General features: G+C 44.3%; 1 protein-coding gene across 1 annotated transcript; it reads left to right on the forward strand.

Moving 5' to 3' along the window:
- Nucleotides 1-12,521: 12,521 nt before the first annotated feature.
- LOC107115405 (disheveled-associated activator of morphogenesis 2-like) lies at nt 12,522-20,835 on the forward strand. Its single transcript, XM_015417103.1, has 2 exons — nt 12,522-12,676; nt 20,203-20,835. The coding sequence occupies exons 1-2, from the start codon at nt 12,548-12,550 to the stop codon at nt 20,419-20,421; spliced, it is 348 nt and encodes a 115-aa protein (XP_015272589.1). The 5' UTR covers nt 12,522-12,547; the 3' UTR covers nt 20,422-20,835.
- Nucleotides 20,836-23,313: the final 2,478 nt, after the last annotated feature.

Here is a 23,313-nt window from a genome sequence, read left to right on the forward strand (position 1 = left end):
ATCTGTTGTCTGGAGTTCAGTTGTGATACCTGGTGATCCTCAGGCTCCACCTGGAGGTTGGCTGCCCTAGGCGTAGTGATCAGTGCTTCAGAGCAGGGTCTGCAAGATCCAGGTTCTTGCTGTAGAAGCTGAGTGGGTGATTTTGGACTGGTCACAGACTTTCAGCCTTAACTACCTCATAGGGTTGTTGTACAAGTCAAAAGCGGGAGAGGAGAATGATGTAAGCTGCTTTGGTCCCTATTGCAGAGAAAGACTACGTTTCCTCATAGGGAACCATTGTTGCCAATCTCCAGGTGAGGGCTGGAGATCACTCAGAATTAAAACTGTTCTCCAGATGGCAGAGATCAGTTCCCCTGGAGAAAATGGTGGACTCTGTGGCAGTCAGGGCTTCAGAGCACGGAAAATGGTGGACTGGCAGTCAGAACTTCAGAGCACAGGAGAGGCTTCAGGTGTGTGTGTGTGGGGAATGGAAAGCTGAAGAGAGAGGGGAAAATAAAGGTAGGTTGATGATTGGCCGAGAAGGAGATAGGGTTGCCAACTCCAGGTGGGAAATTCCTGAAGATTTGAGGGATGGCACCTGGAGAGGGTGAGGTTTGAGGAGGGGTGGGACCTCAGACAGGTACAATGCCATAGACTCCACCCTCCAAACCAGCCATTTCCTCCTGAGTAACAATTGTTGCCAATCTCCAGGTGAGGGCTGTAGATCACTGAAAATTATAACTGTTCTTCAAATAGCAGAGATCAGTTCCTCTGGAGAAAATGGTGGACTCTGTGTCATTATACCCTGCTGAGGTCACCATAGCACATTTCTAGAGCTCATTGTATTTATTTCCACAACGGGCCTTATTCCTAGTACCTTTATAAAGTCAATGGATCGATTATTTTTAAGGTTGGCTGAAGGTAGCATAAGAACAGTGGCATTATGCAGTTTGTTTTCTGAGACTATACTAGTTAGGAATTGAGTAGAGTTTGATTTTTTTTCTTCCAAAGCAGGATTTAATTGTACCAAGAAAGGAAAAAGACATTCCTGTTTCTGCTTGGCTAATTGAAGAGCCTTCTCTCAGAAAAGCAAATCACATCTGGAAGTGGCTGCACACATTTTTATGTGTTTGCCAAAAGCATGCTCTCTACTGGAGATGTTTAATTCTAATTACTCTAACATGCCCTTCAGTTTTTTGCGTTGTACTGTCTTTTTCTAACATGTGCATACCTACTATTCTTGTACTGGTTCCTCCTTGGCTTCTGCTGGAGGAGCTCACAGCTTTCGCTCTTCATCAAGTCCTGAGCTGCTGCCTTTGGAGCCTGGAATTGGAATTCTCCAAACTGAAACTGTTTCTCATGCTCACTTTGTTTTTCCTCTCTTCTCCCTCATCTGCCTCCCTCCCTTTTTCCTTTCAAATCTTGAACTTTTTTAGCAAACCAGATGTGCTTCTCAGGGTCCAAAACTGCTCCATTCCTCAATGGGTTCTCTGTTTGTTGAATCATGAGTGCTGTCCCTGCCATGGAAACTTGTTAGAACAGGGCCAGTAAGGGAGGAGGCCAAAACACATAGAAATTCCGTGATCCTGGTCCTCTTAAGGGTTCATCAACAAAACACATACAAATACGCATTATCACAGTGGTAACAGGCCTTAGAGTAAGAAGGATTGGCCATTAAACTGACAATCAATGACAGCTGTTGGGATTAAATGTCTTTCTAAATATGGACCTAGCTAAATGAGTGTCAAGGCATAATGAGAAGTCATGTTTTTAATAGTTTGGTTTAGAACAGGGAGTGGGGAGATGGCTTTGTAAATAATTTACTGGCTATTTTGACAAACCTGATCTCATCAACAGAAAGCTAATGCACATGACCAAGGTACCTATGAGGAAAAATCTGGGTTCAGTGGGCCAGTGCAGACATTTGGCACATCAAGAAGCAATGGGATAACTACTCACCATGTACCCAGTTCACAGTTCAACCCATATTTAACACACCTTTGTCTTTGCAGTGGTAGAGATATGCATTGACCCTCAAGCTGCCTGTGCAGAAGCAAGCAAATTAACTTTCAGCACATTGTGCACTTGTGCATGGACCTGGCCAGTCCACAGTGATCAACAGGCAGCTGCTGCCCTTCTTTTGGGGCCAGCAAATGGATGGGCCAAGGATTCCAGACTGTTGTCTCTGATCCTTGCGAGGCAGGTGGTGAACTCAGAAAGTTCTTTGCCTGTACCAGCCATTAAACTGAGGCAGGAGAAGGCACTAAAAAATCTGCAACATGTAAGAAAAAATGTGTGCCTCTAAAAAAAAAAAGGACACGAATGAGGAATGTGTGCTTGACTGAAGTATAGGAATACTTAAACAAAATCCATGCAGCAAATATTTGAGGGGAAAAGATAAATTATGTACTTAAAAAAATTATTTGTCACGTCTGAACTTTTAGTGTAGGTCTTGTAAATGGTATATGAGGCAAGGTGTTCAGATTCAGGTTATTTAGACACTTATCTCTCTCTTTTCTCCCCAGTGGGCACCTAAAGCACTTTATGGCATCATTCTTGAAATATTTATTCCATGTGCCTACTTCACATAGCTGGCCACTGAGGGCCAAACAGGTGTGTTGGCCCTTTACTTTGCTGTGAGAGTTATTGGTGGGCTGCTGTTCAGGAGGGCTGCTGGCAGCGATCAGTGAACCAAGCTGAACCCCAGGGGCACTGGCAGCACCATTCAGACCCAGCCAAGCGATAGATTCACCTGTCACCCCCTCCTGCATCTCTTCCAATGTCTTCTGATCTCATGACAACCATAGGCTCGCTTGGACCAAAACACTTGTGGCTTAGAAGAAAGGTACAGGCAAGCCTCTGGCTGTCTTCACTACAGCAGCCTGACTCAGCTTGCTCCTAGGCCATTTTAACATCCCCGTCTGCCTTTGGGGCTAAACATAGCTCATGTTTCTGTTATGTCAGCCACTGTCGTGCAGATTGAATGGCAGGTTTTAGAAGCCCACCTTGCTCCCAGAAGCCATCTTCTATGAACTCCATCCACTGCCATTGCACTGTTCACGTGACCACTCCTGCGAATAGTTACATGAGCCGCTTCATGGAACTTAAAAGATTTGAGGTCTCCTTGGACTTCTGGGTCATCAAACTGGATCTTAAGTAACAGGACCTTTGATCGTTTCAGAGGGTAGCTGTGTTGGTTTGCAGTAGAGCAGCTAGATGTGAGTCCAGTAGCACCTCAGAGACCAACAAGATATTCAGAGTATAGGCTTTTGAGAATCAAAGCTCCCTTCATCAGAGGAATGCTCAGTTTGTTTAGACAAGATGCTGTGTGTCATTCTTCTCTTCCCTTTCCCACTCCAAGTAGCAGTGCAGCGTTGTGGGACTGTTTCCATCATTGCTCTTTTCCAGTCAGATGGGGCCCCCGTTCTGGCTATCTCAAATAGTCTCTGAAGCCACTTAATTTCATTGGCAGGAGTAGCCGTGATCATGTGCTGCTATTCCACTTTCCATCTCCTTGTTGAAACAACTTTATAAAATAAACAACTGTCTAAACTATTTGCTTTGGCTGAAGGGGGAAATTCAGTGGAAAGTTTGGCCGTGGGAGGGATGCTGGCACTGAACGACAGACCTGTTATGGCATGAGATGGAGGAGTGATAACTTGAGAAATTAATTTATTTTAACCAAAAAAACACATCTACTTCTCTTGTGTTACGAAGCAAAACAGCATGAAGCCCGTGTTAAATTTTGCTGTGTTTTTAGTCATGGGTGAGAGGTCAGGACATGGTGGCAAAAGAATTGGTCTCTCCTGGGGGAGATGAGAGTGGATGCGGGAGTGAAGGAATCAGTCAGGTAGGGGCAATCAGAAGGGAGTGTTCAGCAAGTCAAGGGTATAGTACCGTGGCAAGGGTGATGGTCCCTGGATTATTAGTACGAAACTGTCAGTTCTAACATTAGACGGTTGAATACATTCAGAGTTATGAAGGTGCACCTTCCCATTACAGTCCTAACTATGAGATCTTCCTCCCAAAGCACATGCCATGCACAGGACAAAATCCAGACTGGCAAAGATTTTCCTTGATAAGAATTCTGTGTACATGGAGCAATCGATCCACTCAACTAGCTAGCTATCCAAAACAATTGCTGAATATAGGACAGTAACTGGCCAAGGAAACAATGTCTAGATTTGGGAGAGGGGTAGAATATTGACATGAATAACTGCTCAGTGCCAATTAGACATGATGACTGAGTGAGAACTCTTATGTAGGGAGCAGTGTGTTGTAGAAGTGTACACGAAACCCAGAGTACATCTATCAAACAGTTCAGGAATCCATTTAGCTTCATAACTTTTCAGGGATAGATCAGCTTTGGCTGATTGTATGGTCCAACAGAGACATAGGCTGACAAGGATTTAATACACAGCTGCCAAGCATCTAGTTCTCTCCTCCTCCTCCCTTCTGTTCTAGTAGAGCTTACGTCCAGATGTCATTCCACTACATTGGCTACTTCTAACATGCTGGGGAAACATAGAGTGGCATGATGTCATAATAGGATATTTTCTATTAGAATTTACAGTAGTGATAGATGTGTAGCTGCTATTTTTCCACACATTTACCATCACATCTAATTTGGGACTAATAGATATGACAGAAAAGGTAGAGGACCATGGAGGAAGAGGAAAACATGCAATTTCAGAGTTAAAAGTAGGTTTATTTTTAAAATGGGCACCAATGAAGCCTGATCTAGGAGGGAAGAAGCTGAGTGGCAGTTGACAGGGCCTAACTGTCTCTCCCTCTGCATTTTAGAGTTATTGTCCAACCATTATCCTTTAACGTGGCCTCTCACATAATTGTCAGAATCATAACCTCCCTCAGTGTTTCAGGGATAAGGATCGGGAATGACAGACAGAGGCAAGAGACTGGTTGCAGCTGTCTCAAGTACAAGATGAATCTCCAGGGATACATAGTTCACAATCTCAAATAAGAGTGGTGTGTTATTTTCAGTATGTGTATAATATATAATGCACACATGAGCTCAGAGTTAATGTCCAGTTACCAGGTTGATGTGCTAAAACTGATAAATGTTCACCTTATAAAGAAGCCTGTTGATGCTTAAGAATTTTACTTCCAAGCTGCCATTGGAACAAATAACCGGTGAATATATGAGCAACCATGCTGGATAAAAACAATGGTCCATTTAGTCCAGCATCTTGTTTCACACAGCACCTAATCAAATGCCCTTGCCTGCCCCTGTTATTGGCCTCCAGCACTAATATTCAAACATGGAAGCTACATTTAGTCACTGTGACGAGTAGTCACTGATGGGACCTATCCTCGATGAATCCAATTAGTCGTCTTTTACAGCCAAATAAACTAGTGACCATCACTGCATCCACTGGTGTGAAATTAATTAATCTTGGTGTGAAAAAAATACTTCCTTTTGTCTATTCTGAATCAGTTTGCACATCAGCTTAATGGGGCGCATGTGAATTATAGTAGATTGGGAGAGGAAGAAATAGTTCTCTGTATGCACTTCCTCCACCTTATGTATAATTTCATACATTTCTTATGTCATCTTTAAAAGTTCTCAACTGCTTAGCCTTCCTTTGTCATCAAGGTGCTCCAACTCTTTTATTTTGAGTGCCCTTTTTGTCACTACTACAGTATCCCTTCTGAGGTACGGTGACAGTATTCTAAATGCTGCTGCACTATAGATCTTTACAAGGACATTGCAATACTGGCTGTTTTGTTTTCCTTCCCTTCTATCTATATATATATATATCCTTTGTCATCAAGGTGCTCCAACTCTTTTATTTTGAGTGCCCTTTTTGTCACTACTACAGTATCCCTTCTGAGGTACGGTGACAGTATTCTAAATGCTGCTGCACTATAGATCTTTACAAGGACATTGCAATACTGGCTGTTTTGTTTTCCTTCCCTTCTATCTATATATATATATATAAAAGAAAGTCCCCTCACTGTAAAATCAACGCCCAGGCCAAACCACTGGACCTAGAAACACAAAATTCGTGGAGAGCGCTCCTACCATGACGTAGATGCTCACTAAGAAAGGATTTTTAGAAATTCAACCCCTAAGAGGGTCAAAACGGGTAAAAAGTGCTCCCCCCATTGATTCCTATGCGGCTGCCAGGCTGCTGACTCCTTGCACCCCCCACTCTCTGATTGGTCAGCTGCAGAGCTCAGTGTTCTGAGGTAAAAACAACAGTTACAGGAGACTGCATAGAGCTAATGACAGTTGAGGAAATCAGGAGTGGCCAACCATCACCTATGAGGTGCTGTAATGCTGCTGGCCCAGCCTCTCTGATGGCTTCCAACACACTTCCCCCACCTCCTACACGTAACAGGCAGTTGTCTGTCAGGTGCAGCAGCAGTTGCAGGGTGCTTAAAGCCATGAGGGAGCCCGCACCAGCAGTAACGCCTTAGTGATCCTGCCAGCTCCACCTCCACAGTGGCTTCTAATACTCCTCCCCCCTCCCCTTCCTACACTGGACAGTCCACCACATCACCACTCCCTCATACCAACTCCCCCTCACACCTCTTCCTGCCCCTAAGAAAGCTCCTGGCAAACATCGAGCCATATACACCAACTCTACAAGGAGGAGGCGACTTAGGAATGCGGCAAAGACATTTGCACATAGTACTCCTGCAGAGCACTGAGCTGCACAGGCCAAGTAGCAGCAAGATCACCCTGAGGTGCTCAGAACAACACAGTCTCCATATGAGCAAAACAATCCAGGAACACAAATAGAGAAGCCATCACATTTGTGGAAGGTGGCAGGAGTTTACTTAACAGACGACTGCTTCTTAAATGTACAGTTCTATGTGGCCTGCTCCAGAGTGGGCTCACCAAGCAGCCTGGTGATCCTAGCACCTGAGGGCAGAACCACCAATGTGGTCTACAGAGATGTCCTTCAGTAGAGGGGGGGGGAAAGTACGTATGTTTCACTTCATTTTGGTGAGAGAACCAGTTTGGCACAATGGAAATATACTACAAATTTGTAGAAAACTGGTTTTCTTTATTAGGTTATTTAACTTCTCACAATGTGGGTTCTAGAAAACTGGTTCATATGAACTTGCTTAATATCTGATTGCTCGGATGGTGTTTTGAATATGTAGTTATGTCCCAGTTCTAAAATGTAACATAAATGAGAAGCATTTTTGTAAAAAAAAAAGAAAGAAAAGGGGGGGAAGGTATGCCATCCCCCCTAAATTCAATGCCTAGGCCAAACCCCTGTACCAAGAAACCCAAAATAAGAGGAGTGCATTCCTACCATGACGTCAACCCCCCCCCCCCGAAGAGATTTCTGAGAAACATGATCCCTGCTTCTTAAATGATGACTGCTTCTTAAATGGACAGTTCTATGTGGCCTTCTCCAGAGTGAACTCATCAAGCAGCCTGGTGATCCTAGCGCTTGAGGGCAGAACCACCAATGTGGTCTACAGAGAGATCCTTCAGTAGAGAAAAAAGGACGTATGTCTCACTTCATTTCTTACACTACAATCTTCTCTGTTAGAATTCCCACAACAAATGCCACATTTCAAATTTCACATCATCAGTATTATAACTGGATTTACGGAACTTAAATACCATAGCGAAGCACGGGTATCAGGCTAGTTATTAATAATCTCTGGCATCAATTTTTGTTATTTCACTGCTGCTGCAGACTGAGTTGATCTGTAGAGTGAGCTGTCCACCACAACCCCAAAGTTTCTTTCCTGATCAATTACCACCAGCTCAAAGACGCTATCACCGTATACTGAAAGTTATTTTGCCCTAGTATACATCACTTTTTAAATTATTATTATTTTTATTTACATTGCACTTATATACCGCCCATGACCCCTAACGGGTCTCAGAGCGGTTTACAGATTACTACTAACATATACAGTAGTTGTTATCCTACCTAGGGCCACATTTGCATGGGGGAGGGGGCTTCCTACCGACACCCTGTTGGCAGCACGGTTCTCTCTCTTTCCGGCGGGCTACGAGCGTTGTTCTTTTTCCGGCGTCTTTCTGGATACCCGGTGACCACCTTTCCGGCAGGCTCTGTTGTTCCCTTCTGCGCGCGACCGTTCTTCTGGCTGCAGCTTCGGCTCACGTCCTTCCGGCTCCAGCCGCGCTGCGCCGTCCTGCGTTTGCGCCGTTCTGCGTTCTGCCTGCGTCTCACGTCTCAGCGTTCGCTCCGCCTCCACCAGGTCTGGTCGCTGGAGAGTCAGCCGCCATTGTTGCTGCCGCCGCCGCCTTTTTTTTTTTTTTGCTTCCATCGCTGCTGCCAACACTCCTGGCACGGAACCAGGAGGTGGGTGACCCCTACCACCTAGGGCAGGTACCCATTTATCTACTTGTTTATTTTATCTTTCGAACCGCTGGGTTGGCGGGAGCTGGGACGGGGGACGGGAGCTCACTCCGGCCGCGGTGGGGATTCGAACAGCCATTGAGGCTGTTCGCTACAGATGTTAAAGCAGACATTGTATTGCCTGCGCCACCGCTCCCACCTTTACACTTATTCTTATGGTACCTCACAGTACCATTGTTTTTGATTCCTGTGACTGGAGCCTTATCATGTAAGTGGGTAACAGAGAGTTCCAGATGGCAGAAACCATGTAAAAAGATAGTCATTGAATAATGACTCTGCAATTCAGAGGGAGAGACGGATATGCTCTCTCTATCCACCTGGGTATGACCAATTGCCATTTGACTACTTCTCTCCCAGAACAGAGTCTAGTGCTCTGGCTTCCTTAAAGGTAAAGGTTCCCTTGCTCGAAAGCCAGTTGAGTCCGACTCTAGGGTTGCGGTGCTCATCTCCGTTTCAAAGCCGAAGAGCCAGCGCTGTCCGAAGACGTTTCCGTGGTCATGTGGCTGGCATGACTAAACACCAAGGCGCACGGAACGCTGTTACCTTCCCACTGAAGTGGTCCCTATTTATCTACTTGCAATTTCTTGCTTTCGAACTGCTAGGTTGGCAGGAGCTGGAACTAGAGACGGGAGCTCACTCCGTCATGCGGCAACCCAGGTCTCGAACTGCTGAACTACTGACCTTCCACAGCCTGCAGTTCAGCGTCTTAACCACTTGAGCCACCGCAGCTCCCTGGCTTCCTTAGCCTGCTGGTAAACTTGTACAGTTGCTGAACTCTCATGCCTGTTAGCCTTTCCCCCCAGATGTTTTGTTGCTATGATATTTCCTTGTCACTGGGGCTCCCTTGCTCAGAGAGCTCATGTGCTGCTCATAGTGGTGATGGATGAGAGGCAACAGGCCTGAACATCCAGTCTGAAGGGGAGCTCTAGAGAACTGAAAAACTTGCAGACCACTTCGTAATTTTGTATTTGACATTCTGGGTTCTTTGGAAATGGTAAGGAAACAAAAAGCATGCAACCCTATGTGCAACTGAGAGAAAAGGGTCCACATAATCTGTTCACAACTATCCTCAGACAGTTCATCAGCTCGGTGCCATGGAGTAACATGTGGTGATCATCAGACTGACCTGGCCTGGTAGGACAGGCCACAATAGCCTGCAGGCAAGATAATGATGCCACGTTGCAAGTATCCTACTATGGCCTTGTGAACACAGCAGATATTACTTACATTATCATTCTTGGTTGTATAGAATTAATTGACAGGGCGGTGGCGATACAGTTGCAGAGCTTTATGGATGACATTTCCATGCTAGATCCCTTCCAGTCCAGCTTCCGCCCAGGGACGGAAACAACACTGGTTGCCCTCACAGATGACCTCCGGAAGCATCTGGATCGGGGCGGGATCACGGTGCTGTTGTTGTTGGACCTGCCAGCAGCGTTCGACACAGATGACCACCAGCTACTGGCCCACCGCTTTGCCAACATGGGGATTCAGGGGCTTGCCTTGCAATGGCTCGTCTTCTTTCTCCAAGGTTGGGGACAAAGGGTGGCTCTGGGGGAGCAGCTGTCCTGAAGGCGCCCGCTAATCTGCGGAGTGCCTCAGGGGGCGGTGCTTTCCCCGATGCTATTTAACATCTATATGCGCCCCCTTGCCCAGAGGCATGGGCTAGGGTGTCACCAATATGCAGATGACACCCAGCTCTATCTGTTGTTGGGCAGTCAGTCCGACTCTACCCCGGAAGACCTGGACCGGGCATTACAGGATGTGGCTGGATGGCTTAGACTGAGTCAATTGAAATTGAATCCGACGAAGACGGAGGTCCTGTGCCTGAGTCGGAGCGGATCGGGGGTAGGGATCCCACTACCGGCCTTTGATGGGGTGCCGTTGGTGCCAGCGCCGAGGGTCAGGAGTTTGGGAGTGCTCCTGGATGCCTCCTTAACAATGGAGGGCCAGGTAGCAGCCACTGCCAAGGCAGCCTTTTACCACCTCCGGCTGATTAAACGGTTCCCTTCCTCGAATGCAATGATCTAGCAACAATGATCCACGCTATGGTCACCTCGAGGCTGGACTACTGTAATGCTCTCTACATGGGGCTGCCCTTGGCGCAACTCTGGAAGCTGCAGCTGGTGCAAAATGTGGTGGCCAGGCTGCTGATGGGTCTCCCTATATGGGAGCACATCCAGCCTGTGCTAAAGTCATTGCACTAGCTGCCAATAGCATACCGGATTCACTTCAAGGTGCTGCTTTTGACCTTTAAAGCTCTTTATAGTCAGGGACCTACCTACCTGAGGGACCACCTTTCCCCATATGTTCCCCAGAGAGCACTACAATCAGGGTCGCAAAATCGCTTGGCCCTCCCTGGCCTGAAGGATGCCAGGCTGGTATCAACTAGGACCAGGGCGTTTTCTGTAGCAGCTCCAACCTATTGGAATGAGCTTCTGAAGGAGATCAGGGCCCTGCGGGACCTCTCACAGTTCTGCAGGACCATGAAAACGGAGCTCTTCCATCAGGCATTCAGGTAAGGAGTTGCACGTTGCCACCTCTGCCCTGTGCCAAATTTACTGCCAGCCTGAGCCAGCCGAGATTGGACTCTCGATTGTATATTTCTAAATGCACTTTACCATACCATAGCTATATCGCCATCAATATGTTAATGTTTTAATAATTTTATCTTGTATTTTATATTGATATTGATATTATTGTTGTTCTATTGTTTCCTTACGTAAGCCGCCCTGAGGCTGCCTCGGTGGGGAGGGTGGGGTAAAAGTCTCAGTACTAAATAAATAAATAGAATTGAAATGGTTTTCTAAGGAAGGTGTATATGATGTGAAATATATTTATGTTTTGATCTTGTATAAGAGTGTCTTTGAGTTTGAAGATTTGAATCCTAGTCTAAACCACATAAGTTGATGCATGTGAGCAGCATAAATGTATATGTATTGGCAAGAATGTGCATTTCAGAGGACTAATGGGGGAAAATATCCAGTAACTGCTTCTGTGATTTCACAAAATCCAAATCATGGCTGCCCTGTGAGTGATCTCTTGCCAGCTGGAAGCTACCAAAGCTTCTCACAGCCCTTGTGAAAGAAAGGCCACTTGTGATGTTTTCACACTTTTTTTTTTAAAAAAAGAGTAAGCATGGGACTACCGCGCTCTCTTCTCCATTCATCATCTGCATGGCCTATTCATTGTATCTTGTCTCCTAGGAAGCAATATTTTATATTGATTATAAAGTCACTTGTATGATAGATTGCATGGCAGAGTGCCAATACCCCTAGGTATTATTAAAGTATCTCTTAAAATTGGCTTTGCCCCTGATTATTACAGAAGGTAGAGAGATGGGGGGGGGGAAATAAGGTACTGTTTAATCATTGTCCTCCTCCCTCACAAATAAATAGCACTCCTTCCCTGGATTACAGAGCCTGTTAACATCCAAGTATTAAAATACCTGATCTGCTGCTGTGCATCTTTCTACAAAGCAAACAAACAAAACAGGTCTTATGATTGGTGATGACTTCAATCCAGCAGAGGAGTTCTATGAATTAAGGGAAGGCAATTTTTGCCCAACTTCCCCCTTATGTTGTTCCTGAGGGCCCCTGCTATCCAGAAGCAGCATTGGGGGGAGGGTTGGGGGGCTGCGACAGGTGTGCGTGTGTGTGACAGAAATCACCACTGGATCCAAGTCCATATTCTCAGGATCACAGGCTATGTTCAAGTTTCTTTTCAACCCACAGTTCTTTTTGTGTTGAAACATATTCCCTTTCATGTCCTGGCACATGAGGGAGTGATGTGCCGACAGCAGGTTTAGCCATTGTGCTAAATAAGCTAAAGGGTATTCCACCCAGAAGAACTGTGCTTCTGCCCGACTTAATCATTTTGCTGTTTCTTGCAGGGGCTTAGCCAGAGTCCTTATTGTGTCACCTTTTCTAAACTTACACCATCTCTCTGAAACTGGGACAACTGTCCCAGGAGAGCTACATAGAATGATGTGTGAACTCCCTTGTGCTACAGAGCAGTAAAACAAATCTTCAACAGCAGTAAAAGGAACACAAGACTTGTTCCAGTTCACATGCATTTATGCCTTTTCTTTCTAGTTCTAATTGTCAGTGTATATGTTTCCTCCCCACCCCCCTTCTTCTTTTCCCTAACAGTATGCCAAGGCGCTGAAGCACTTTGGAGAGAATGATGGTAGGATGCAGCCAGATGAATTTTTTGGCATCTTTGACACCTTCCTGCAGTCATTCACAGAAGCCAAGCAAGATCTGGAGAATATGAGGAAGAAGAAAGAAGAGGAGGAGCGCAGGGCACGCATGGAAGCTATGGTGAGGGTTCAAGGGCTGGGGTAAAACAGGGAGAATTGTCTTCTGCTATCTTCTCGGAAGCCACTTATTCCAGCAGCTCAAGGAAACCAGAGGAACATATCTTTCCTCTCCACTGCGAGCTGTCCTGCTTGTTTGCCTGACCTGAGTTTACATCATGTCTCCATCAACACTGCATGAATTCTTCGGTAACACAGAGTGCTTGGGATAATTCGTTCCTTTCGCTCACTCCTAATAGTGTGATGTCTGCATGTTAATAAGATGCTATGCTCCCCAGGAGTACACTGCAGACAGTATGGAAAATAACACTGGCTGCAGTGGAGAGGTTAGATACCAGTGGAAGGATCCAGTATCCTTGCAATAGGAAGCAAGAGAGCAACGAAGCTGAGAAATCAGTCACTGCCACTGAATCACATGGTGAGAGGTGGATGATGCCATTTTTGACATTACCAAGTTCCAAATATTCAGTCTTCCTGTTTGGCACATAAAAGTAGCTGAAATATTGGTTCCAGAGAATTGCATCTGTGACTAGTTATTACTCTAGGACCTAGTTTGCTTTGAGGGTCTGTGCTGTACATTACTTGTATATAATGAAATTCTTCATGGAAGTGTCTGTGTAATACTGATAGAGAAACTTGGAGATGTCAGCTAGTGAGAGTAATTACAAATAATTAGCATCCCATGCAGTGCAATTTTCTGGACCTAGGATATAATGACTGCTGCTGATTTGAAACCAGCAAAATGTAATTCAACAATCAGAAATTTCAAATTTTATCTCAGCCAAAGTTTACAGAACGGCTTTGGGCAAATCTCTCATTTTTTGTCTCTGTAACAAGGAAATAATAGTGATCTACCTCAAAGGGCTCTAATAAAGATGAATCTGGGCCGCATAAGGTACATAGCATGCTGAACATATGGGACAGATGATATGTAAAAACCATAAAAGAAACAGAAACAGAAACAAGGCAATGAATCACCAGCTCATATAAACCACTTAAATACATAGAATTATAAGTTGAAAAGGACTTCTAGTGTCATCTAGTCCAACCCCCTGAACAATGCAGGAAATTCACAAATACCTCTTCCCCATACACCCCCAGTGACCCTTGCTTCATGCCCTGAAGATAGCCAAAAAAAAAAAAAACCTCCAGGATCCCTGGCCAAACTGGCCTGAGGAAAAATGCTACCTGACCCCAAAGTGGTGATCAGCATTTCCTTGGACATGTAAGAAAGGGCCACGAGAACTAAGCACCTCCATTCTCATGATCTGCCTAAGTTCAGCATTGCTATCTGATGGCCATCTAGCCTCTGTTTGAAAACTTCCAAAGAAGGAGAGCCCATCACCTTCTGAGGAAGCCTATTCCACTGAGGCATGGCTCTAACTGTCAGGAAGTTCTTCCTAATGTTTAGCCGAAAACTCTTCTGATTTAATTTCAACCCACTGGTTTTGGTCCAACCTTCTGGGGCAACAGAAAACAACTTCACACCATCCTCTATATGACAGCCCTTCAAGTACTTGAAGATGGTTATCATATCAACTCTCAGTTGTCTTCTCTCCAGGCTAAACATACCCAGCTCCTTCAACCCTCCTCTGGACACGATCCAGCTTGTCTATATCCTTCTTAAATGGTGGTGCCCAAAACTGAACACAATACTCTAGGTGAGGTCTAACCAGAGCAGAGTAAAGCTATACCATCACTTCACATGATCTGGACACTATACTTCAGTTGATACAGCCCAAAATGGCATTTGCCTTTTTAGCTACAACGTCACACTGCTGACTCATGTTCAGTGTACTAAGACCCCCAGATCCTTTTCACACATACTACTGCAGTGCCAGGACAAGTCTCCCCCATCCTATAATTATGCATTTGATTTTTCCTATCTAAATGCAGAACTTTACATTTATCCCCACTGAAATTAATTTTATTTGTTTTAGCCCAGTTTTTCAGCCTATCAAGGTCATCCTGTATCCTGACTGTCTTCTACTGTATTTGCTTCCCCTCCCAATTTAGTATCATCTGCAAATTTAATAAGCATTCCCTCTGTTCCTTCATCCAAATAGTTTATAAAGATGTTGAACAAAACAGGGTCCAGGACAGATCCTTGAGGCACTCCACTAGTCACTCGTCTCCAAGAGGATAAGGAACTATTAGCAAGCACTCTTTGGATGCGATCTGTCAACCAGTTACAGATCCACAGATCCAAACCACATTTTACCAACTTGTCAACAAGAATATTATGTGGAACTTTGTCAAAAGCCTTACTGAATTCAAGATGAACTATGTGTACAGCATTCCCCCGATCCAGCAAGGTAGTAACTTTCTCAAAGAAAGAGATAAGGTTAATCTGACATGACTTGTTCTTGAGAAACCCATGCTGTCTCTTAGTGATCACAGACATCCTTTCTAAATGCACAAGAACTGTCTGTTTGATTATTGGTTCTAAAATTTTCCCAGGTATAGATGTCAATCTGATGGGTTGGTAGTTATCTGGATCCTCCCTTTTCCCCTTCTTGAAGATGGGGACAACATTTGCCCGCCTTCTGGCACCTCACCTGTTCTCCAAGAATTCTCAAAAATAATGGACAGAGGCTCAGAACTTACACCTGCGAGTTCTTGTAGTACCCTTGGATGCAGTTCATCTGGCCCCAAGGACTTTGTTTCATTTAAAGAAACTAGGTGTTTATGTACTACCCCTATGCCAACCCTAGGCTGCAACTCCCTTCCCTCATCATGTTTCTGTTTTTGTCATGTTGAGTACCATTTTCCTCACAAGAGAAGACTGAGGAAAAGTAGGAAAAGTAGTCTGCCCTCTCTTCACTATAGAATCACAGAATTGAAAGGGGCCATACAGGCCATCTAGTCCAACCTACTGCTCAGTGCAGGATCAGCCTAGAGTATCCCTGACAAGTGTTTGTCCAGATGCTGCTTTAAAGACTGTCAGTGAGGGGGAGCTCATCACCTCCCTAGGCAGCTGATTCCACTGTTGCGCAACTCTTACTGTAAAAAAGTTTTTCCTAATATCCAGCCAGTACTTTCCCTCCCTTAATTTAAACCCATGATTGCGAGTCCTATCCTCTGCTGCCAACAGGAACAGTTCCCTGTCCTCCTCCAAGTGACAGCCCTTCAGATACTTAAAGAGAGCAATCATGTCCCCCCTCAACTTCCTCTTCTCCAGACTAAGCATTCCCAAGTCCCTCAGCCTTTCCTTGGTCTCCAGGCCCCCGATCATCCTCGTTGCTCTTCTCTGCACGCACTCCATTCTGTCCACATCCTTTTTGAAGTGAGGCCTTCAGAACTGCACACAATACTCCAGCTGCGGCCTGACCAATGTAGTGTACAGTGGAACTATGACATCTTGTAATTTGGATGTTATGCCTCTGTTGATACACCCCAAGACTGCATTAGCCATTTTTGTTGCCGCATCACACTGGCTGCTCATATTTAACTTTCAGTCCACCCTTACCCTTTCCTGCCCCCGCAATGGTCCTACCATGGCCTTGCTCTTTTTCTTACTTGGAACATAAGAAAATAACCCTTAGTTGTTGTTTTTAGTGTCTTTCGCTAGCCTAAGCTTGTACTGAGCTTTAGCTTTCCTAACTCTCTCTCTCTACAAGCCCTGGTTATTTGTTTATATTCATCCTTGGTTATAAGGCCCTCATTCCATTTCCTAAAGGAGTCTTTTTTATTCCTCAGGCCTTTAGAAAGCTGCTTATGGCGCCACCTTGGCTTCTTTAGGCTTCTCCCATTTTCCCTCCTTACAGGAATCGTTTGTGCCTTCAATATTTCGCTTTTAAGAAACTCCCACCCCTCTTGAACTCCCTTCTCCTTAAGTGTTTCTGCCCATGGGATTCTACCCAGAGTAACTTTACGTTTGTCAACATTTGCTTTCCTGAAATCCAAACTATATGTGACGAACCATTTTACCATAGTTCAGCCACGGGGAACTATGAGCATAATTGGGATTGGATATCAGTCCTTGGCCTGCAGCAAGCACGTGCCCACAGTCTTCTAAACAGAATCCCTCCTGCTTCGTAGTATTATACAGTAGTTTATGCAGGGAGGAGTGGGGGGAGGGGCTGCTCTTGGGCTTGAATGTCGTATGGAGAAGGAAGGTCCTGTGTTTGACCAGGTCTGACCTTGGACGATGTATCCCTTGCCTATCTTTCCTTCTGTACAGAATACATCATTATTCTGTTTCTTTTTCCTTAAGTTGATGATGTCCCAAATTGCCCAGGTGCCTGCCTCTGCCCTCCCCCTTTCCAAATCTTAATTGCTTGTATATGGTAAGTTTTTCCCCGAACTGTTTCTCCTAATCCTATTTATCCCATGCTTGGGCATCCCATTTGCCTACCCTTTTCCCAATAGCACGAAGGGTCTCATTTCTATTGTTGAAGTTAGAAGTGCTTGGAACTGGAAGTCTTTTTTAAACTGCTTTCTTTAATAGCAAAGCTACTGTAAGTTGTTTTTTGGCTCTAGCAAACCAGTTCTCTAAGCTCTAGTGAGCTGCTTGATTTGCTTTGTGGATTCTGCTGCTGAGGCTCTGATGCATGGATCCCTGGGGGGGGGGTGTTCATGTGAACTAACTGACCTCCTTCTCTAACCTCCTGATTTCCCAAAGCCTGAGAATGGCTCCTCAGCATTCTTTTGTCTCCTTTCATGTTATCAGCACTTTAACCCTAACAGCTATGATAACTCCAGCCTTGCTAAGAACGAGGGCTGCATTTCTACTTCTTGATATTTCCAAAATTTCTCTGTCTCCCTCAGAAGGATTGGGCGGGGAAGTCTGTTTCCAAGAAATTCCGCAGGTCTTTGACAATGAATGCTCTTACAGTTGTGCGTAGTATGAAAGGTCAAGACTTGGCTTCAGTTAATGAGCGTACAATAGTAATGAACAGTTTTACAGTCATTGCAAGGAAGAAATGCTGGCACGGCCCACGTATGGCAGGGGAGGGAGAACAGAATTTCATTCCCAAGAGTGAAGGGTCATTGACTGGGAATAGGGGACAGTTAGATGGTTGTGGGACAGGACTGTGCACAGCCAGCAAAGGGAGGGTGATGGGTCATGACTTAGGATGCAGTTCTGACTCCAGTGAAATCAGTGGGATCTTATCCACTGAATTCAGTAAGTCAGGGGTCACATCTTACACTCACTTCCTGTGTGTGGGAGGAATGTTTCCACTTTCCTCCTCCTCTTTTAAATTTTCAGTCTCATGGGGATGCAGTAGGTTTAAGAGCAAATGTCTTGCTTCTTTGTTGTTTCCTTCACAGAATGACGTGCATTTTTGCAAATTTAGCTATACCTTACCACTCATTTATCCAAGAGTGGTCCCAGTGGCTTTAATACAAAATTTATTCCAAAGAAATAGGCTGTGGCTTACAGACTGAATTACCTTTTCGAAAGGCCTTTTCACTTTAGAGTTGGCATTTTTAAAGGGCCAGGGTAGATACAACACAAGAGATTTGTGATCAGATCACTTGGATTTTTTTTGTTTACTTTGGGGCTGCTAATTTGTCAGTGGAAGCAGGGTTGGGAAAGTTGGGAAAGCAGAGCTGGGAAAGGGGCGTCTAGCATTGCTTCCCCCTTGCTGTTTCTCCAGTCAGCTTTGCCTCCCTCCCCTTAAAGTTGCTTAGTATGGGGGGGGGGAGATACAAGTACGGTGACTTTCACTATATTTCTGCCCTCCCTGAGCTAGTAGCAGCTTGAGAAGAAATTGCGACAGCAGGAAGGGTTGAACACCCTTGTCACCAGTGGCACGCCTTCAGCCAAAGAAACACCCTATATGGCTGATTTGAATGTTTTAAAAAGCTTAAAAAAACCATCCGCAGCACTGAAGATCTGATCATGATTTCCCGCATTATATATTGTTTGTTTCTCAGAGTATCTCCTGCTCTGAAATTAAAATTAAGATCTGTTGTACCACTGTTTGATCCCTTTGCAATTAACATTTTGCCCATTAATATCTCACATTAATATCTTTAATGTGGTACCTTATTCCTTATTCTCTCCCTTCTCTCAAAATCAAATGTGGATATATCTAATAACTTTGACTTTTTTACTTGATCCTTTTGTATATGTACCTCTTTTTAAAGTCAGCAGTTCTATAGCTTTGCCACAAGAGCATGATGTATAGAAGCTTGCATTTTTAAATGGGAGTGGAATTTCCAAGTCCTGAAGTGGTCTACTTTGAACACGATGTGTTCGAAATGAAGAAAAAGAACGTAAGAAGAGCCCTGCTGGATCACACCAATAGTACATCTAGTCCAGTATCCTGTCTCACACAGTGGCCAGGTAGTTCCTCTGGAGGGCTAACAAGAGGGCATAGAGGCCAAGGCCTTCCCCTGATTTTGCCTTCTGGTTTTGGGATTCAGAGGCTTAGTGCATCTGAAGGAGGAGGTTCCCCTCAGTCACCACAGTTAGTAGCCATTGATAGACGTATCCTCCATTAATCTATCTAATCCTCTTTTAAAGCTGTTTATTCCTGTGGCCATCACTACGTACTCTGAGAGTGAATTCCACATTTTAATCACTCTCTGTGTAAAGTATTATTTCCTTTTGTCCATCCCGAACCTCCTGCCCATCAGCTTCATTGGATGTCCTTGAGTTCTAGTATTTTGGGAGAGGGAGAGAAAGTTATCTTTGTCAATTCTTTCCAACCCATGCATTAGTTTATCAAGCTCTATCATGTCCTCCCGTAGTTGTCTCTTTTCTAAACTGAAAAGCCCCAGACTCTTCAGCCTTTCCTCCTAGGGAAGGTGCTCCAGGCCCCGAGTCATCTTGGTTACCCTTCTCTGTAGTTTTTCCAGCTCTGCAATGTCCTTTTGGAGATAGGGTGACCAGAACTATACACAGTATTCCAAGTGAGGCTGCACCACAGATCTATACAGGGGCATTACAATAGCGCCCATTTTAATCTCAATCCGTTTCCTAATAATCCCTAACCTAGAGTTTGCCCTTTTCACTGTGGCAGACTGGGTTGACACTTTCACTGGGCTACCCACTATGATCCCAAGATCTTTTCCCCTCTTGTTCTCAGCTAGTTCAGATCCCATTAGCCTTTACTTGAAGTTCAGATCCCCCCCCCAACCTTGCACTTACCAACAATGAACATCATTGGCCACACTATCACCCACTCACCCAGGTTGTGGAGGTCCTCTTGGAGCTCTTCACAGTCAGCCTTGGCTTTCACCATCCTGAATAATTTGGTGTCATCTGCATACTTGGCCACTAAACTACTCACCCGTCGTTCAAGATAATTTATTAATAAGACATGGCCACCACCTTAATGCCCTTAACCATACACCTTAACCATATGTGGATTTCTGAGCCAACTGGCTGGCCTTCAGTGGGACTTCTCTTAAATTCTCTTAGAGCCAGAACTTCATATTACTTGCTGATTAGGAATAATTCTAAACTAAGAAGCAATGAATATAGTAGCGCGTTTAAAGCTATCCTAAGGGATGAACAGTGGTATGTTTTCTGCTGAGCTGCTGTGTAATCTCAGTCCATCTATCTTTTCCCAACAGCTAAAGGAGCAACGAGAGAAGGAGAGGCGACAAAAGAAAGCAAAGGGCAGCAGCATCTCTGAGGAGGGAGGAGGAGAGTTTGATGATCTCGTGTCCGCGCTGAGGTCAGGCGAGGTTTTTGACAAGGACTTATCAAAGCTCAAGCGTAACCGCAAACGTTCAGGAAACCAAAGTTTGGAGACAAGCCGGGAACGGACTGTGTCAAAGCTCAATTATTAAAGGAGAGCACAAGAGAGGGATGGAAAAGCCAAGAGAACCATGAAAGAAAGAAGATCACAGCAAAGAGCCAAACAAGATGATGGAGACTGGCTAGTGTATTCCCTCAGGAGATCTGGCTAGCCCATGGCTTTGTTTGATTTTCCACGATGAGCATGCCCTCCTGTCTTGCTCTCTTCCTTAGTCATCTAATTGGGAATGGTTCTAAAAGTGCCTCTGTAGCATCCAAGGGATTTGTCACAGAGATGTTGTTTTTGATGGATACATTTCACTTCTTGAAACTTTCCCTGCAGATTCAGTTAAGCCCTACACTGTTGGGTCTCGGGAGCCAAATACGAAGAGGGGGGAAGAAGAACATGATTTACTCTGTGCCAAAGTATATACATACAAAACCCACTCTCAGTCTTGCTGAGAAAATGCAAGTCAGTCTCAGGCTGGTTCTGAAACTCCATGCTCCTTATTCATGGTTTGGCTTGGCTTTCAGGAGTTAGTGATGGAGTGGCTCTACAGTACTGCAGTTCCATTCTTCCACTGGATTTACAGAAGGCCAGTGATCAGAACCTGATAAATGCTTTTGATCTCATGGATCGTGATGTTGTGGCTTATGATATGAAAAGCAAGTGATATTGTGTCAGAGGAAGTTGATAGAACTGCCTAGCTTGCAGTTACGTGAACTGTTTGCAAAACTCCTTATTTTTTTCTGGAACCATTTGAGTCTTCAGGGATATACTGAGTCTTCAGGGATGTGCCAAGTTATGATAAAATGAGAAAGAATGAACCACATATTTTAAAACAGAAGTTTTGCCATGGTGTTTAAGGAAGAGATACCACATTTGGTCCAAGCCAGATCTGTTGTCATTGCTGAGCAATGTGGTCCATGAATAATCCCACATGCAAATCTGCATCACTTTTGTTAGCACAACAAAACTGTTCATTGAACAGGAATTAAATAGACAAATGGAGCTGTCTGATGGTTGAAAGTGGTAATCATTTATGGGCAGCCGTAACTTCACTGGTATGAACTGGAGCTTTCATTTAATGGGCTGGCCACCTCAAAAGCTCACCATTCCTGGCAAGTGCTGCATAAGGTTAATAATGATAGATGAAGTTATCAGTTGGTAGCCCTGGAACTGAAGGACTTCTTCATTTGGTATGGAGAGATAGGGCTAAGAAGAGTAAAACAGGTGATGGGCCTAAATGTGATTCTTGAAAAGAACTCTGGAGATCACAGATAAGAAATCCAATAATAATTGATTATACACACACAAAAATCTAATGTGCACAGGAAAAACAGAGAAAGGGCCTTTAATTTGGATTTTGTTACTGTTTCAGTGTACCCTTGTGGCTAGTGCAGCAGTAGAAGTGGACCATGCAAGGTTTCTTGGCTCTGGTTTCCTTTTCTATGTGAACATTAGATTATCTTCCCTCCAGTGGCAAGAGGAAAATGAGGGGGATAGGACTGGATGTGAGACACTCCAACCATTTTCTGGCAAAAGACTGCACTTAAGAAAGAAGGAAATCCAAGGGATCCTGGAGAATCCAACAAAGGCTCAAATTGTCACTTTAAACTCCTGCTTTAGTTTGTCTCCAAATGTTATTTAATTTCAGACTTAACCTTGAGTCTGTAGAGTAGAAAATTCCTGTTATCTCAAGCACTGTCCAAACAGTATTCTATGCAAACAATATTTAAAGACTGCAAGGGTGTGTGTGTGTGTTTTGGTCACACAACTAAACCAAATACTCAGCTCTGGGGATAAGCAAAAACAAAAGAATCTGTCTAAACTGTAATTTCTTTTTTATACTGTGTTTGAAGTGTCCCACCTCTAAATCCTCCAATTCGTGACATTCCACAACATGACACTTCTGCTTTACACTAATGGTGACGAGCTGGATCATACAAGGGCTGGGCACATTGCTCTCCGCTTCATGACTTCTATTTTTAAGAGACCTCATTTGAAACACCTAATTTAAAACCTCTGTTTGCAAACAGACAGGTACCTTTTTAAAGGATTTGTTTTTAGATGTGTTTAAAACAAAACTTTTCCAGATTTTGAAGGGCTGTACTTTTGGGAATATTTTTTCTGTGGATGGTTTTAAAGAAAAAAAATGTAAGTGCTATTTTAAACTCTTTGCAGCTGTCAGCAGTAGAGATGTAGTATTTTGCTTCTACTCTTCATGTCATAGATCCGGGTGAGCAGCCATGTTGGTCTGAAGCAACAGAACAAAGTTAAAGTCCTGTGGCCCCTTTAAGACGAACAAAGTTTTATTCAAGGGGGTGAGCTTTCGTGTGCACACACAATTCGTCAGACAATGAAATGGAATTACAGATCGTACTTGTATATATACAGGGTGGCTTGTTAAATTAGCCTGCAAAGTAGTGAAGATGTTTTTTAACAGATAAAAAGCTTGTCATTCTGTAATTCCATTTCATTGTCTGACAAAGTGTGCGTGCACACAAAAGCTCGCCCCTTGAATAAAACTTTGTTGGTCTTAAAGGTGCCCCTGGACTCTAATTTCATCATGTCATAGCCATTGCACTGAAGCAATATGTGCCATAGTGAGAAGCAAGGTCACAATTTGTCAGAACATAAACTTTGGGTTTTCTTCTGTGATGCTTCTTTCTTTTTTCCTGTGTTTTGTTCCCAGTAACTTAGGGCCTGTAACAGACATCATGAGGGAAAGCTCTTGACTCAGTCTCCTGTAAGTAGAGGGAGAAAGTAAAATCTGATGAAGCCTGTATCACATTAATTTGATTGTGTTGTTTCCCCTAATGCAACAACTGCTTATGGATCAAGCTACTACTCAGATCACACAATACTTCTTCACTGTGGCAAGGCAGGGCAGAATGGACTGTATGATAGCTGGAGGGTTTTGCCAAGTTAACACCACAGTCCT

Source organism: Gekko japonicus, unplaced genomic scaffold (assembly GCF_001447785.1).
Source record: "Gekko japonicus isolate JY-2015 unplaced genomic scaffold, Gekko_japonicus_V1.1 scaffold867, whole genome shotgun sequence".
Lineage (NCBI taxonomy): Eukaryota > Metazoa > Chordata > Lepidosauria > Squamata > Gekkonidae > Gekko > Gekko japonicus.